Source organism: Glycine soja, chromosome 16, assembly GCF_004193775.1.
Source record: "Glycine soja cultivar W05 chromosome 16, ASM419377v2, whole genome shotgun sequence".
NCBI classification, from domain to species: Eukaryota; Viridiplantae; Streptophyta; class Magnoliopsida; order Fabales; family Fabaceae; genus Glycine; species Glycine soja.
The window spans coordinates 6246293-6264309 of NC_041017.1; the positions used below are offsets into that span (position 1 = coordinate 6246293).

General features: G+C 31.3%; 1 protein-coding gene across 3 annotated transcripts; it reads right to left on the minus strand.

Annotated features, from left to right (window-relative positions):
* Window positions 1-1246: 1246 nt before the first annotated feature.
* LOC114391015 (MDIS1-interacting receptor like kinase 2-like) lies at window positions 1247-16433 on the minus strand. 3 transcript variants are annotated; one of them, XM_028352003.1, is made up of 3 exons: window positions 14489-16430; window positions 1951-2572; window positions 1247-1784 (listed from the first exon to the last, which is right to left on the minus strand). In XM_028352003.1, exons 1-3 carry the CDS (start codon window positions 16370-16372, stop codon window positions 1423-1425), a joined length of 2868 nt encoding a protein of 955 aa, XP_028207804.1. In that variant the 5' UTR covers window positions 16373-16430; the 3' UTR covers window positions 1247-1422. The 3 variants fall into 3 exon arrangements, with proteins under 3 accessions (XP_028207804.1, XP_028207803.1, XP_028207805.1); XM_028352002.1 differs by lacking the exon at window positions 14489-16430 and having other exon boundaries at window positions 1951-4558; XM_028352004.1 differs by lacking the exons at window positions 1247-1784; window positions 1951-2572 and adding an exon at window positions 12935-13511 and having other exon boundaries at window positions 13879-16433.
* Window positions 16434-18017: the final 1584 nt, after the last annotated feature.

The window sequence follows — 18017 nt, forward strand, 5'->3', positions numbered from 1 at the left end:
TAACACATTTCACTCTTCAGTAGATCTCTTTCTTACTAAAAGCATTCAGCAGTAAATAGGATACACTAAGCTTCTCGTGTCCCCGTACGCTAACTACCGACACTCTTCAATTTCTTTGATGCAAACCATTCTCTACGATATGGATCTTTCTAGGAAGGTAGCCTAATTTTACAGCTGCCAATTGATGAGGGGCGTTGACACATCTTCCATAGGTAGGGTTTTCTAATATATGCGAAAGCGATGGAAGTGGAACCAATCTTCTCAAGAAATAAAATATTAATTAATGGATAACTTGTGTGCTTATAAGTATTACTTTAATCGCATAACTACGAATTAAATTTCTGTCAACCAAAGAGTTATTATCAACACTTAAATTTTTTAATTTAAGTTTGAGAGTCGATCTTCAATTTGAGTAACATGAAGTGACAATGGAAAATGCCATTTTATCTAAAAAAATAAATCGACCCGGTAAAAGAAGGAGGATTACTTCCCCTGTTATAAAAACTATTTCTGCCATATTACTTTAATCGCATAACAAAGATTTAAATTTCTGCCATATGCTTGAATAACTTAAATTATTAGTTAATTGTTCTGCAGTTGTTGGCTGGTTATATGTGTAGTCAACCTTATACTGCCAAAGGAGACTTCTTTTTTTCAGATCGGACGATACCACAAATTCCACAATATATTTTCAGAAACTAAGAGATAGTCTCATCCCAAGAATCACAAGTTAAGAGATAGTCTTCCATATTTTTTTAAGACTTCTATTGTTTTCTTGTCACGAGAAATTATTAAGTATTCATATGAATCAGGTTTATGGATCGGATTAATCTTTACACAGTATGAAATCAAATATTATTAATTTTTTTTCGTAAATTAAACCACTTAAATATGTCACATAAATATCGGTTAGAGACCATAATTGCATAGTGGTCCACGACATTGGTCTGAACTCACATGCCTCTACTTCGTGGCTTTGTGATACTCTCAAGAGGATTCTTATCCTCGTCAATGAACCCATCTCCATTGTTTCGTCCTTATCATTCATTAAATAAAACTTCTCCAATAAGTACTTTTTTATTTGAAAGTATATTGTTTTATCAAAATTATAATTAAGATTATACCGAAACAAATATTAAGAAATTTCTCTAAAAGTACGATGTTAATAAATTATTGTTAATAGTATTCTTTTTTCGAGAGGGGATATGAGAAATCTAAGCTATATTTTCTAGAGCAAAAACAAGACTTTGCAAACGCTAACCCTGTTTCCTTCCTTTTAATAGCAGAGGATAGAAAGTAAAGCTTACAGGTTTTTATTTTTGAAATACATGAAAAACATTAGTATAAGAAAAGTGTGTGACAATACAAGAAAACATAAAAAAGAACTAAGTAGAACTGGAGCATGTTTATGGTTTAGTATGTTCAGTCTTTCATCTCTGTGTGTGTCTGTGGTGACATTGAAGATGACCTCGATGACATTGCAAGCTCCTTGGCAACCTGTTCCATGGTAGGGCGAGATCGTGGGCTTTCAGTCAAGCAAGCAATTGCTATCTTCACAATTGATATCACCTCCTTATCAATAGGGCTTGTTGGATGTGGAAGACGTTCGTCCAATTTAACCATCAATGACATATGATCAAGTGTTGAGGTCATTGTGGACGAAGATGATAGCAATAGAGAAGAGGTAACATCACCAGGGTGCTCTCCAAACAATATTTCCAACGCAAAGACCCCAAAACTATACACATCACATTTCTCATTTGCTTCCATTGTGTATGCAAGTTCTGCAACAAATTTTTGAAAGAGCTATTTTAAGCAAAAATATGACTAGTGACAAGGACAAAATGAAGTATCTATCTATATATATACATATGTATTGTAAACGGTTAACAAAGACAAACTAAAATATCATGATATACACAATCAGTATAGAGAAAGGAAATTAATTACCAGGAGCAGCGTATCCATAGGTTCCTGCAAATGAGGTCCAATTGGATGAATCTGGATTAAGAAACTTAGCTGTTCCGAAGTCTGCGACATGAGCTACATCATCGGAATCCAAAAGAACGTTCTTGCTTGAAATATCACGATGAACGATTGGAGGTGAGCAATCATGGTGCATATAGCATAAAGCATTTGCTACACCTTTAACAATATCCACCCTTTTATTCCAATCTAATGCAATTGCTTGTTCATCATCCTTTAAAATCTTCTTGACATCGCCCTTCTCCAGGAATTCACACACCAAAAATGAGTATTGTGAATGTGAACAAAACCCATGTAACTTTACAATGTTACGATGTCGGATTTCTGTCAAAGCTTGGATCTCACTTGTGAAAGCTTTCTGATTGAGCATTTCTCCATCTGGAACTGAGTGGAGTTTCTTCACAGCAACGAGTTCACCAGTAGGCAACAAGGCTTTGTAAACACGTCCTTGCCCTCCAACCCCAATGAGATATTTGTCGTCAAAATATTCTGTGGCTTCAATAATATTCTCAAACATCATTTTACCACCAAAACTCCACATTGGCAACAATAAGCTTGGACTCCTGGGAGATAGTAAATCTGTAGCCTGGTCTTGTTTTTTCTTTGAATTTTGGCGTAAATGATACCAGACTCCGAAAACAAATAATGCAAGCATCAGAATGGCCAAACTAAGGGGTAAAACTGATATCAAGACTTTCTTAGTCATATGATTGTGAGATTTCTTCCCACTTAATAATGTGCAAGGCGTCAAGCCACTGACATTGCCACACAAGCCTTTATTATTTCTCAATGTATCAATTGTAGTATTTTGGAAGGCTAGAATGTTAGGAAGTGGACCCTCAAACTGGTTGTATGATACATCAAAAGATGTCAAACTTATCATACCTTCCAAGCTAGAGAGACCACCTGAAAGACTATTGTGTGAGAGATTCAATCTTTCTAAGTGTTGTATTCCTCCAAGCGTTGGTGGTATTGTTCCACTCAACAAATTTCCACTCAGATCAAGACTTGTAAGATAATCCAAACTGCCAATCTCTAAAGGAATATTTCCCTCTAATCTATTCTGGCTCAGATCCATGGACAATAAATTGAGCAAATCTCCAAGTTGTCCTGGGATTAAGCCAGTGAAATCATTCGACCCAAGCTCCAAGTATTTAAGTTCCTGCAGGGAAGATATTTTGATGGGAATATTTCCTGAAAGACTGTTGTTGCTGATTAAGAGATCAAACAAGTAGGTCAAGTTACATAATTCGAGAGGAATGGTTCCTGTAAGATGGTTTGAGGATAGGTGAAGTACGCGTAAGTTGAACGCTCCACCTAGTTCTGGTGGGATAACACCTGACAAATTATTGTTGGAGATCATGAGGCTTGTGAGGCTATGGAACTTTCCCCACTTAGGTGAAACTTGACCATGAAAACTATTATCACTCAAATCGATGTAGTTCAAGTTTGGAAGTACATCAAAAAAATCTGTTATATCCCCAGATAGAAGATTTTGCTGAAGCCTGAGTCTTTTAAGGCTGTAGCACTTCCTCAAACTCTCTGGAATTTGGCCAGTGAAATTGTTATTACCAGCAGTGAAGAATTTCAAGTTTCCACCAAGACAAACATTCTGAGGTATTTGGCCTATAAAATTGTTATCAGCTAGCTGCAAACATTCCAAGCCAGTAAGCTTCTCCAATTCTATTGGAATCTCACCACTAAGATCATTTCCAATAAAACATATCACTTTGGCATTTGTTAAATTCCCAATAGAGGGAGGAATGGTCCCGGTGAGTTTATTTGATGATAATGATAACATAGTGAGCTTGGACAAATTTCCTAGAGTGGAAGGAATGGATCCAGAGAGTTGATTTTCAAAAATGTGAATGGATTGCAAATGGGGTAAGTTACCCAAGGAAGGTGGAATTGGTCCAGATAGGTTGTTGGTAAATATATCGAATGTGAGAAGAGACTTGAGATTTCCCACTTCATTAGGAATAGGACCAGAGAGACCATTGGCACTAAGATTAAGATATTGTAGTTTGGACAAATTACCAATGGTATTGGGAATGCTACCAAAGAGTTTATTAGTGGACAAATCAAGAGTGTTGAGATTGGACAAGGCATCAATTTGAGGAGGAATACTTCCAGACAGGGAGTTGTAACTCATATTCAGAATGAGGATGTTTGGAAGTAATGAGAAGTTAAGACTTTGAAGCGTACCTCTTAATCCAACACGTGTGAGATTTATGTTGGAAACAGAACTGGACACATCGCATGCAATTCCAAGCCAATTGCAAGGATTATTGCCAATCCATGAAGAGAGAGAAGCTTGACTGTGGTTGTCAAGGCTGGCTCTCCACTTCAACAAAGCATTTGCTTCTAAAGCGATCTCAGAAGAAGGAGAAGTAGCCATTGCAAATGAATAAAAGTACATAACAAGAAGCAGCAAAAGTGGTTGGAGCTTCATGGACAGAGGAGTTGGAAATGTGAACACCATGAGGAATTTTTTAGGAAAGTTTGGATCACCGATTGTCTGATACAATCAAATGAATAGGAGAAGTACTTGCATGCAATTAAATGGGTTGTTGCAAATACTTATATGCAAAACGTCAGTAATACAACCACCAAAGTTATAGTAACAAATAAAAAACACCAGTCAAGAAATATTGGGATTTTCTTTTGTTGAACAAGTCAAGAAAACTATATTATATTGTATCTACTGTTATGGGACGAAGTGTTTCAAAAATAATTTAGGCCACTCATGTCACTGTCATTTGACTTTGGACTTTTGATAGACGACAAATAATTTTTTGAACTATTAGCTTTTTCACACATACACACAGTTAGGGCTGCTCAATAATTTTTTTTTTAAATAATAATAATAATAATAATAATAATAATAATAATAACTAGTTATATAATAATCAGTAATATAAAAATAATTATAAAACTATAATCAATTTAATAAAATAATTATTTCAAATAACTTATTCTTGTTTATAAAATAGTTATAGATATAAAACTATAACTAATTTTATAGAAATAATTTTTTTAAATAAATTATTTTTATTTTTTCCATAATATTATATAACCAGTTATTTATAATAAAAAATTATATAACTAGTTATATTCATAAATGATTATATAACCGTTTTTAAAAATAATAACTAGTTATACCAAATTATAACTAGTTATACAAAATTAGTTATAGTTATTATAATCACTTATAATCTAGTAATTTATTAATTATGGTTAACGTTATTTAAATAATCAAATCATGAGCACCCTACACACAATCATACAACTTCTTTTTTCAGAAAAAAAATATTTTACAAATTAAATTATTGTTCCAAACTTACAGCTTTTTTACAATAAAAACAGCTGAAATATTGGGAAAAAATTCTTCCCAAACATTCTTCCTGTTTAGGGATTAGGGAAGGTGGTGAGTTTTGATTTTTGATTTTGAGATACAATATTAAAAAAAACATATTTAACAAAAATATAGCTCAAATGGTTTTTAACTCATTTTTAAAACAATTTTATATTTATTTTTAAAATAAAAAAAGTTTGTGAAGTGACAATGATTCTTTTTGTCACCAACACATCTACTATCATTGCATCCACTACCATTATTATCATCGTCGACACTATTACAATTATCATTGCAATCATTATCATCATCACCTCCATCATCAATATTGTTATTGTTGTTGCTAACTTCAGTACCCAGTGGTGGACCTACGTTGGCTTCGGGGGTGCACTTGCACCCCCTCATTTTTTAAAATTCACTAAATTTGTAAATAAAATTTTATATTTTTATATTTTATTTTATCTATATTTATATAATTGAACCTACTGATTTTATTTTTTATAATTTGTCCTCACTGACTTAGGATCTTGAATCCATCACTGCCAGTACCACTACCACCACCACCACCATTGTGGTTAATGTCATTATCATCGTTATCACCACACAAAAATATTTTTAAGTTAACTTGATAGGATAAGAAACTTTTAAAATGAATTTATTTTGAAACTAAATATTGGAATAAAACTATAACTAAATTTTAAAAAATAAAAAATAAAAATTCATTGTTGTTTTTAAATTTTCAAAACTCAAAACTGAAAATTACCTGAAACACAGCCTATGTTTTAAATATAATGTACACATTTAATTTAAAATTAATATAAAAGATTTTAAACCATAGGATTTAATTGGCTAATTTTTTTTATATTATCTTTTACATATTAGCTGTTTTTAATAGGAAAACTTCCTATTTTTAAATATTTATCTGTTCATCTTACCTAATGTCCAATTATTGTTGATAATAAATTAATTTAAGTAGGACAATTTCTAGTTTTCAGATATTGATGTGTTGATCCATCACATGTTTTTCCAAACAATTTTGGACAATAACATATTAATGTGTTTATATATATATATATATATATATTTGCATTTACAAGGAGCTATTACCATTACGTGTATTGGACATCGCTTTTTAGTGCATCCAACAATGATAAGAAAAATTACTAAATGGAGTGTTGCGGACATGGTATTAGAAAATTTGTTATACTTGTAGGAATGATACATAAGTTATCAGACAACATTGTGGACATGGTATAAAAAAAATGTTATCATCTTTTCGTGTCATGCTTCTCCTATATAGTGTATTTTAGTTATGCTTAAATTTAGGTTTAAGACAATTACATGCTTTTAATCTTATCATGTTAGGAAAATAAATTATTGGAGATCGACAACCAACTAAGATACTACAATTTTTGAAGTTCTCAAAGCCAAATACTTTTCATCAGTGGATTTCTTAGAAGCACAATTGGGACACAGTCCAAGTGATATATAGGGTAGTATTCACACTTCATGGGTAGCTGTAAAAGAAGGTTTAATTGCGATGGAAGACAGGTAATGGTAACTCAATTTATGCCTGGTCTCAACCTTGGCTCAAAAATGGTAGCTCTTATGTCTCGACAAACCCCTAATATGACAACTTTCATCTCAAAGTAGTTGACTTCATTGATCACAAAATGTGTGCCTGGAAGAATAGTCTCTTGGATACCAACTTCAATCAGCATGATGCCCAAAGAATCAAGACTCTTCGACTCTTGCACACAACCTCCAATGACAAATTAATCTGAAAATTTTCCCACAGTTGAAAATACACGGTACGTAGCTCTTACCATAATATTATGGAAAATATAGTGAACAATGACTACTTGAAGGCTGTTGGGGATTGAATGATTATTTCAAAACTTGGAGTTCCTCACAAAATTAAGCATTTTCTATGGAGACTCTTGAGAGCATTTTCTACAAAGATGGCAGAAGAAGTAACTTCGGTGTGAGGTTGGACAAGGGTGACGTTTCAGATTTCCACGAAACCCACCACAGATCTAAAATGTTGGACTGTATATTGTTGTCCAGCTTGATTAGGGCATGAATCTAAATTTTTTTTAATGATTCCTGTTAGAGGGAAGCGAAAGAAGAGGGAAGAAGGAAGGGAAAATCTAGAAAAAAGGATGACAATTTCTCGTGGTTTTAGCCGCCATAAATTGTTGGATATCTTTGCCAAGCATTTTCTTATGGTTTTTAACCTTTTGAAAATGAGTTTCATTAAATTATTGATAAAAATAACACCTGACTATCTCATGAGCTATCCCGTACGTCATCTTCATCTTTTAACGACACCTAACATTAACAAAAATGAATGTTAGAGACTTTAACCGGTCAAAATTTTGTTTAGAAAATAAAAGCTAAAATTTATAAAAATTTAAAAATTAAAAACTTAGTTAACCATTGATTATATATAAAAAGAAATATGAATATGTTTTAATGTTGTATATTGCGCGGGATTGATTTCCTATAGACTAGTAGCTTTTATTAAGGTCGCAATGCTTTTTTTTTTTAATAATTTTATTGGTTTACTGTGTATCATGTGTGTCATAATTAATAAATTGTTACCCTTATATTTATCATGATTAATAAATAATCTTGTCTTCCTTAAGATTAGTCATTGATTGTCCGTCCAAGATACGGCTTCAAAAAAAAAAAAAAAAACTTTTACAACATAAATTCTCATTTAAACAGTGTTGATGAGTTGAGGCTATTTAATTCAAAAAGATAATTGCAGGATAAAAACCATCAATATTACTGGTACATATCTTTAATACTCTCTTTATTATAGAGTGGAATTCCAGAGATTCTTTAAATATGAAACAAGATCGAAATTATTTATGAGATTTACATAATTTTAATATATCTAATATAAATCTTTTAAGGCAGCATTCTTTTTCGAAAATAAATAATATCACACATTTTTTTTATTATTTATAAGAGATAATGAAACTGGAGATATATTTAAACTGTAATTTTACTATCACCTTATAAGAAACTAACTCCTGATCAATTCTGGTTTGTTTATTAATTATGCCCATGTAACTTCACTAATTATATTCTTACATTTTATTTTAAAAATCATTTTGAACACATACTTATTATATGTCTAAATTCCTGTTTATACTTATACAGTTGAAGTTTGTTATATTTGAATTTATTAGAAGTTATCCTAAACAGAAGATATTAAAGTAAAATGAATTTAATTATCCTATAAAAAATAAAAATAAAGGAAATTTAGTTACCCTATAAAAATGAAGAGTTTAAGAATGAAGAAAAATTATTTGATCCTATTAAATTTTCTAAAACTTCAAAATTTCCTAAAGGTTTCAATTACTTTATCCAAAAATAACATGGAAGAAGAGTGTTACTTATTAACACACATCATGATTATTTTAATTTATTAAAAATTATAGAATCATGTAAATCTTTGAATTAAACACAAAATATAAATTAAGCACGTATAATTAAAATTTAAAAATTAAAAATTACACATCATGAGATTTATTGAATAAAGAATGAATTAAACACATAATTTTATAATTTTTGATAAATTTTAACCAATAATAAATAATATGATTACAAATTATGAGCGTGTGAGATAGTGTATTAACAGTATTGCCGACATTGCTCATTCACAAGATATGCGAAAATCTTTGAACAAAGACACGCTGAAAAACAATCACTCCCCATGAAGATATTTTAAAAGATATATAGATCCTCTGGAAGATATTTGTATTTTTTTCATTGATGATTATCAAATTTTCTAAACACCTCCAAAAAAAATTAAAAACACTCCTTGGTTAGTTTTTAATTCTTATCTTTTTGCTTATATCACCTCTAAAAATTATTACTTTTTTAGGACAGAAAATTGTATAATTTATACCAATCTTAAAACGTACCAAATGCTTTATTAGTCACTTTTAGTTCACCTGACGGGAAACTTCTATACAATATGAACATCGAAAGCTAAAGAAGCTAAAAAGATGTTATAGTTTAGTGCCACTCGTCGTAACAAGTTATTAGGAATCTCAATTCGTTGAAAATAGCCTCTACCTTTTTTTCTACTTCCACAGCTGGAGCAATTGATTGGTTGATCAAATACACACAAGTCTGGATGGTCCACCTGAGTGCAATTATTCCCTCCGCTGTTTTTGACCATTTAAACTCAAATATAGACAAATAGATAATAACGTGTGTCAAGCATGATCGCGAAAGATAAAACTCGATGTGAGAGACACGAATTTGTAGGACAAGAGGGGACATGATAAGACTCAAGTTTATCAGCCTCACACGCTCAAGTTACTTTGAACGTTTATATCACAAGATGATATATAAATTCTTAAGCCAAATCTATTTTAGATAAAGTGAAACTTTACCTTTTGAAATGTCTTTTCAAAACTCAAAACACAATCTCCCACTTACTACAAAAGGTAAAAGAAAGCATTTTGAGAAAATATTTTAAGAGCATAATAAAAGAATTCATGGGTTCATATGAGATGTAATGCGTCACACTTGATACAGTAAATTATATAAATTATACCTGATCTAATATGACTTAACATAATAATATAGTTGGTGTAACAAGTTATATGAATGACTAATATAACTTAACACAATAATATAATTGGTGTAACAAATTATATGAACTAAACTTAGACTGATATGACTTAAAACAATAATATAATAAATATAATAAGCTATATGAATTAAAACATTAGGCATGTGTTAGTCTAGACGATCCAATATAACATATCTAGACAATCATAGATACCCATGATTTTGATAACAACAAAGATATACATTATTAATAGACTAATGATTTATTTGAAGTGAAACAAGGAATATTAGGTATCGGCTCAAATGGTAAAATTTCCTATCCTTATACTTTTAGTGGTTATCGTCCAATACTAAATGGAACTTATTTTTATTAATAACTTATTTAGCGACCAACGCACTGCCTATTAAATAAGCATCCAACGATATTACGAAAATCAGTACCAATGTATCATATGCTCTTATGAGTCCAAAAAGACATAACTAACTTACACAAATGATTTATATCCAATTAGTTAACATCCATAGGTTTGTCATGCACCCAAAGCATCTCCACTTCTTGACACCTTGATCCTTTTTACCTTTCACCTTTTCACTATGTCACAATCAGAAAACAACTCGGAATCCCATCTTCACGAGTATGGCGGTGATGAGGATGAAAATTTAGTCAATGTGAAGATGGGATCTGATTTTGGAACCTATCTATTGGAATGTACAAAATGGATAACAAATTAGACATTGGGTTAATGCTAATATATGAAGGACTAAATGAATATTTTAAAAAATATGATGGACCACTTATAAATATTTTAAATAATAAAAATGACTAAATTTAATCTTTTTAAAAACCTAAAACATCATTTTAAATCTTTTTATTAACAAAAATGATCAAATTGAACTTTTTTTTTTAAAAAAAAAAACATGAAGGACTATTCTGACAACAAAAATAACCTACGTTTTGAGTACGTTGCCACGTAAAGGCTTCATAATGGTTGTTGCATGTCACATGCAGCCTACCTTTCCATTATGTCATGTTATGGACTTTGACGGTAAGTTGATGCCGTTTGTAAACATGTGGGACTAAAATAATTTTTTTAAAACATAAAGATCAGATCGAAGAAAAAACAAAAACATAAAAGATTAAAATGTGTATTTTAACCAAAAATTTACAACAACACAACTCATGGGCAAGGCTCAACCAAAAGTTCTTCTCATACAAAGCGTGCTACATTATTGCCAATACTCTTAATAAAACTAAGAGTTTATGCTTGAAATATAGGGCCAAGTTGCTTGGAATCTTCCAGCATTCCTTGGCATTAATAGTCTCTACCATTTTTTTCTTCTTTAATCTCCGGTCTTCCACTACCAATATTCCTTGAAGATGGCCTCTACAATTTGTTATTATTACTTTGTTTACCTCCAGTCCTCCACTGAACCGATTGATGATAGAAAATTAGAAATCCGTTTCATATTTACCTTCAAAGAAAAACAAGTCCTTTGATCATGGCCCACCCGAGAGCAATTTGCCACCGCTGTTTTTGACCTTTTCCGCTCATATGCGGAGTGATAATAACGTCAGGTGCAGCATCTATATCTACTGCTTCCCCCAGTATCAGCATAATCACGAAAGACCTGGAACTACTCCAATTATTTTTTTCTTCTTAACAATCCGATTGATTAGAAGAAACTGATTAATTAGAATTTTGATCGAAAGATAAATGATATTTGATAAAAAATTATTTCTATCAAGAATTAAACTCAAATAATATCTAAATTATTTAACTTTAACCTTATAATAAATTAATTACTTCATCACAATATGACCCAGGCATCTATAATGACTTTGATCTTTTCATGTGTAGGGGGTCCAGCGGGTTTGTAGCGTGTCCAGAAACTTTGTATTTTATTTACCTTATGAGAAAAAGAAATTCAATTAATTTTTTTGAATTTTTTTTATTATAATGCTGTCTTTTTTTTTTTGTTTTCTTTTCCTTTGATTGCTTGGGAAAGAAAAAAAAAACAATAATATTGTCATTTGAGAGAATTATTTGTTGAATTACCAATTATATGATTCAGCCTAGCTGGCTAGTCTTGCAACGTGGATGGAATTGTGACATGATATTTAATTACTCTAGAAAATATAAACTAGTTCTTAAGGATCGGAAGTGGAAAACATGTAACGACTAAAAATCAATATTTTGTTCCAGTAAAGTCACATTAGATAATGTTTTTTGGTGCAAGTCATATAGATAATCTTACATTAAATATTTACTTTTAAAAATATGAAAATAAATTTTCAGTGATTAAATGTAGGTATAACACGTATTTTTGAAGTTCTTCAATCCTGGATAGTAATAATAATTATAATATATATCTTTAATATACTTTTAATTTTACTAATACTTAACAGATGAAATATTCTTTTGAAACAAAGGCTTCAACCTCCATCCCCTCTTTAGTGAGCCTATCATTCCTATAATTATGTCTATACCTTTCATTTAATTTACCCAGGTCCCATAACTTAAACGCTTCCAATTCCCTTCTCTTTGACCCACGTTGTTACCCTTATGCTTACATACACAAGACACCAAATCCTCAAACTGAACTCCGAAGTCAAGAACAGATTATATCTCTGCATGTTGTAAGGGGAAAGTGCTATCAAATCCCGTTAACAGAATGTATATTAACAGGTATGGCTTTAAAGAAGAAACGTCATTTTGTGACTTTTCCATATTTTTATTATTAGTGGACAACACCTTGAACAAGTCACTAGCAATTTAATAGAAAAATTAGGAAAATTAAGTCACGTAACTTTCCTTACTTAAATTCATTGGATCAATTTCCTATGTTATCAGGTGACACCCATATGCCTATGAATAAAAAAATTGTTTTTTTAGAAAAAAAAATATATCAAACGAGAAAGTAATAAAGCTTACAAGTTTTATACTTCACTTTTTCTATTATATTATTTTTTTTGACGTGTAGGAATTGAACACATTATGAAATTTACAATATTTATAGATTCTACTCAATGGATTGAGTTAGACTCTTTATTTTATTTTTTAGTATAGTATAGGTAGAAGTCATTTACTAACTTCACCCATTACAAGTTTTATCTTTTGAAACTTACAAAACATTATTATACAATGAGGGCGACAATTTAAGAAGGTGATAAGATACAATACCAAAAAAAAAAAAAAACAACAGGTAGAACTGGATCATGTTTAGTATGTTCAGTCTTTCATAAGTGCGTGTGTTTGGGGCATTGAAGACAACCTGGACGACATAGCAAGCTCCTTGGCAACATGCTCCATGGTAGGGCGAAATCGTGGACTTTCGGTCAAACAGGAAACTGCTATCTTCACAATTGATATCAGCTCAACAACAGTAGGGCTTGTTGGATGAGGAAGACGTTGGTCCAACCTATCCATCAATGCCATATGATCAAGTGTTGAGGTCGCAGCACAAGAAGATGTAACATCACCACCAGGGTGCTCTCCAAACAATATTTCCAGTGCCAAGATCCCAAAACTATACACATCACATTTCTCGTTTGCTTCCATTGTGTATGCAAGTTCTACAACAAATTTTTAAAAGAGCTATTATATAGTATTGAAGAAAGGACATCATTATAATTTCACTATTAAATTATAAATATCTAATACAAAATAATTATTTTAAATCTTTGATATATGAAAATTTTTATTTGAGTTTTCATAATCATAGTCAGTCAGCTGATGATGTTATATCATCGTAATAGTTAATAATATTAAAATAAATTAATTTATAAGAGACCCTCGATAACAAAAATTTTAATATATTAAAAAAATAAAACAAAAAAAAGTTATCAAAAACTTGAAATAAAATTAGACCGTTTATTTATTAAAGATCTTAAATATATTTAAATTTATGATAATTAGTATTGAAGAAAGGAAACTAATTACCTGGTGCAGCGTAACCAAAGGTTCCAGCAAATGAGGTCCAATTGGATGAATTTGGATTAAGAAACTTAGCTGTTCCAAAGTCCGACACATGAGCTACATAATCGGAATCCAAAAGAATATTCTTGCTTGATATATCGCGATGAATGATCGGAGGTGAGCAATCATGGTGCATATAGCATAAAGCATTTGCTACACCTTCAACAACATCCACCCTTTTATTCCAATCAAACGCAATTGCTTGTTCATCATCTTTCAAAATCTTCTTGACATCGCCCTTCTCCAGGAATTCACACACCAAAAATGAGTATTGTGAATGTGAACAAAACCCATGTAACTTTACAATGTTACGGTGTCGGATTTCTGTCAAAGCTTGGATCTCACTCGTGAAAGCTTTCTGATTGAGCATTTCTCCATTTGGAACTGAGTGGAGTTTCTTCACAGCAACGACTTCACCAGTAGGCAATAAGGCTTTGTAAACACGTCCTTGCCCTCCAACCCCAATGAGATATTTGTCGTCAAAATATTCTGTGGCTTCAATAATATTCTCAAACATCATTTTGCCACCAAAATTCCACATTGGTAATAAGCTTGGAGATTGTAAAACTGTAGCCTGGTCTTGTTTTTTCTTTGAATTTTGGCGTAAATGATACCAGACTCCGAAAACAAATAATGCAAGCATCAGAATGGCCAAACTAAGGGGTAAAACTGATATCAAGACTTTCTTAGTCATATGATTGTGAGATTTCTTCCCACTTAATAATGTGCAAGGCGTCAAGCCACTGACATTGCCACACAAGCCTTTATTATTTCTCAATGTATCAATTGTAGTATTTTGGAAGGCTAGAATGTTAGGAAGTGGACCCTCAAACTGGTTGTATGATACATCAAAAGATGTCAAACTTATCATACCTTCCAAGCTAGAGAGACCACCTGAAAGACTATTGTGTGAGAGATTCAATCTTTCTAAGTGTTGTATTCCTCCAAGCGTTGGTGGTATTGTTCCACTCAACAAATTTCCACTCAGATCAAGACTTGTAAGATAATCCAAACTGCCAATCTCTAAAGGAATATTTCCCTCTAATCTATTCTGGCTCAGATCCATGGACAATAAATTGAGCAAATCTCCAAGTTGTCCTGGGATTAAGCCAGTGAAATCATTCGACCCAAGCTCCAAGTATTTAAGTTCCTGCAGGGAAGATATTTTGATGGGAATATTTCCTGAAAGACTGTTGTTGCTGATTAAGAGATCAAACAAGTAGGTCAAGTTACATAATTCGAGAGGAATGGTTCCTGTAAGATGGTTTGAGGATAGGTGAAGTACGCGTAAGTTGAACGCTCCACCTAGTTCTGGTGGGATAACACCTGACAAATTATTGTTGGAGATCATGAGGCTTGTGAGGCTATGGAACTTTCCCCACTTAGGTGAAACTTGACCATGAAAACTATTATCACTCAAATCGATGTAGTTCAAGTTTGGAAGTACATCAAAAAAATCTGTTATATCCCCAGATAGAAGATTTTGCTGAAGCCTGAGTCTTTTAAGGCTGTAGCACTTCCTCAAACTCTCTGGAATTTGGCCAGTGAAATTGTTATTACCAGCAGTGAAGAATTTCAAGTTTCCACCAAGACAAACATTCTGAGGTATTTGGCCTATAAAATTGTTATCAGCTAGCTGCAAACATTCCAAGCCAGTAAGCTTCTCCAATTCTATTGGAATCTCACCACTAAGATCATTTCCAATAAAACATATCACTTTGGCATTTGTTAAATTCCCAATAGAGGGAGGAATGGTCCCGGTGAGTTTATTTGATGATAAAGATAACATAGTGAGCTTGGACAAATTTCCTAGAGTGGAAGGAATGGATCCAGAGAGTTGATTTTCAAAAATGTGAATGGATTGCAAATGAGGTAAGTTACCCAAGGAAGGTGGAATTGGTCCAGAGAGGTTGTTGGTAAATATATCGAATGTGAGAAGAGACTTGAGATTTCCCACTTCATTAGGAATAGGACCAGAGAGACCATTGGCACTAAGATTAAGATATTGTAGTTTGGACAAATTACCAATGGTATTGGGAATGCTACCAAAGAGTTTATTAGTGGACAAATCGAGAGTGTTGAGATTGGACAAGGCATCAATTTGAGGAGGAATATTTCCAGACAGGGAGTTGTAACTCATATTCAGAATGAGGATGTTTGGAAGTAATGAGAAGTTAAGACTTTGAAGCGTACCTCTTAATCCAACACGTGTGAGATTTATGTTGGAAACAGAACTGGACACATCGCATGCAATTCCAAGCCAATTGCAAGGATTATTGCCAATCCATGAAGAGAGAGAAGCTTGACTGTGGTTGTCAAGGCTGGCTTTCCATTTCAACAAAGCATTTGCTTCTGAAGCAATCTCAGAAGAAGTAGCAAATGCACAGAAGTACATCACAAGAAGCAGCGAAAGTGGTTGGAGCTTCATGGACAGAAGAGTTGGAAATGTGAACACCATGAGGAAATTTTGAGGAAAGATTCAATCACAGTTTGTCTGATACAATCAAATGCAGGAGAAGTACTTGCAAGCAATTCATGGGATATGCATACTTATATGCAAACCATCAGTGAAACAATAACCAAAGTCAAGAAATATTGTACTTTTTCTTTCGTTGAAGAAGTCAAGAGATATTGTATTGTATATACAGATATGTTACAGCGGGGTTGAAAATGTTTAAAGTAGAAAAGTTTTACACCTATATTCTCAATTGTGCTTTCGTAGTTACCCTTTTTACTATAAGCTTTGATGTTTTTTTAAAACATAATTCAATATAATTATAATTTTTACTAACAAACTTATTTATTTTAAGTTAAAAAGAAGCACGTGTTTTTTGGTATAAGAAAAATTGTCTAAACCATAGATATTTTTTAAAGGAGGTTGTCTTGTTCAAGTCAGGTACGATAATTATAAATGATAAATTAACTCTTTAAGTATTTAATTAAGATAATTGTATAATCAAAACTCAAATTTTATATCACTACTTTAGCTGAAACAATTCACGTTAATTGATCATTTTTGGTATTTCACACATTAAATCATTATGATTAATTTTTTTTACTAAAAGTTGAAGATCTCACGTCAACTAAAAATATTATCAAAATATTATATGATTAAGTTAGACTTATATCCAAATTGTAAGAATAAATTCGACTTTTTATCCTTTATCAACATTTTAGGTTTTAATTTAATTAGTTCATTAAATTTAAAAATTTTCACTTTAGAGTAGTTTAGACCATTAGAATTTTTAGGTTAAACAATTTGATAACATGTGACAAATTATAAAAAATATCATACCGGTTAAAATTGATATTATTAGTGTCAAAAACTAACAAAAGAACAAATTTGGTCTAAACAGATATATGTAACAAACTAATTAAAATGAAATCTTTTAAATACAAAATCCCAAACTAAAACTTAGATAAGAATCCAACTTTTTAAAAAACTTTTTTTTTCTTCTTTATCTTCGTTGAGAATTATTTTGGTTGGTTATTTTTTGTGGTGTTTGTTGTCCTAATTATATTTTGTATCCATAAGACTCAAATGTGAGACATTATTTAAGACAATAAAAAGAATAATTTAATACCACTTAAATCAATAACTTATTCGTAAGTGAAACATTTTTTCAGTTACTTTTTTATATTATCTATTTATATTTCAGATTAGTTACAATTTGATTTCAATTGTCAAATAAGATATGATATTCTTTTTAAAAATCATCTTATATGATTATCGTACTTCACAAAATCAAAATTAAAATTTACTTTAAAATTATTATCTTTTAATTTTTGTCAATTAATTTAGGAAATAAATCTTAGGAAACATTAATCAATAATATTTACATTCCAAATGGTTTTTTCTGATTTAAAATAATTTAATGTCAAATTATCCTTGAGAAACTTTAAATAAAATATTTATAACTAATTTTTATTTCTAATGAACATAATAGAACCTTTTTTAGGGCAACCTAATAGAACTTAAAATTAAATATAATTATTATTTTCTGGTATTGTGATTATGGGATCTTAATAATAAGCTTTATATATTATATAAGTATTAAAAAATTGCTGCTAAAAATATATATAAGTTTTATAAAAAATTGTTG

Coding starts and splice junctions, on each gene's coding strand:
- LOC114391015 (XM_028352002.1), bottom strand. CDS start 4,468: ATGGTGTTCACATTTCCAACTCCTCTGTCCATGAAGCTCCAACCACTT. Junction 1,785..1,950: donor CTATGGATACGCTGCTCCTG/GTAATTAATTTC, acceptor AATTTGTTGCAG/AACTTGCATACACAATGGAA.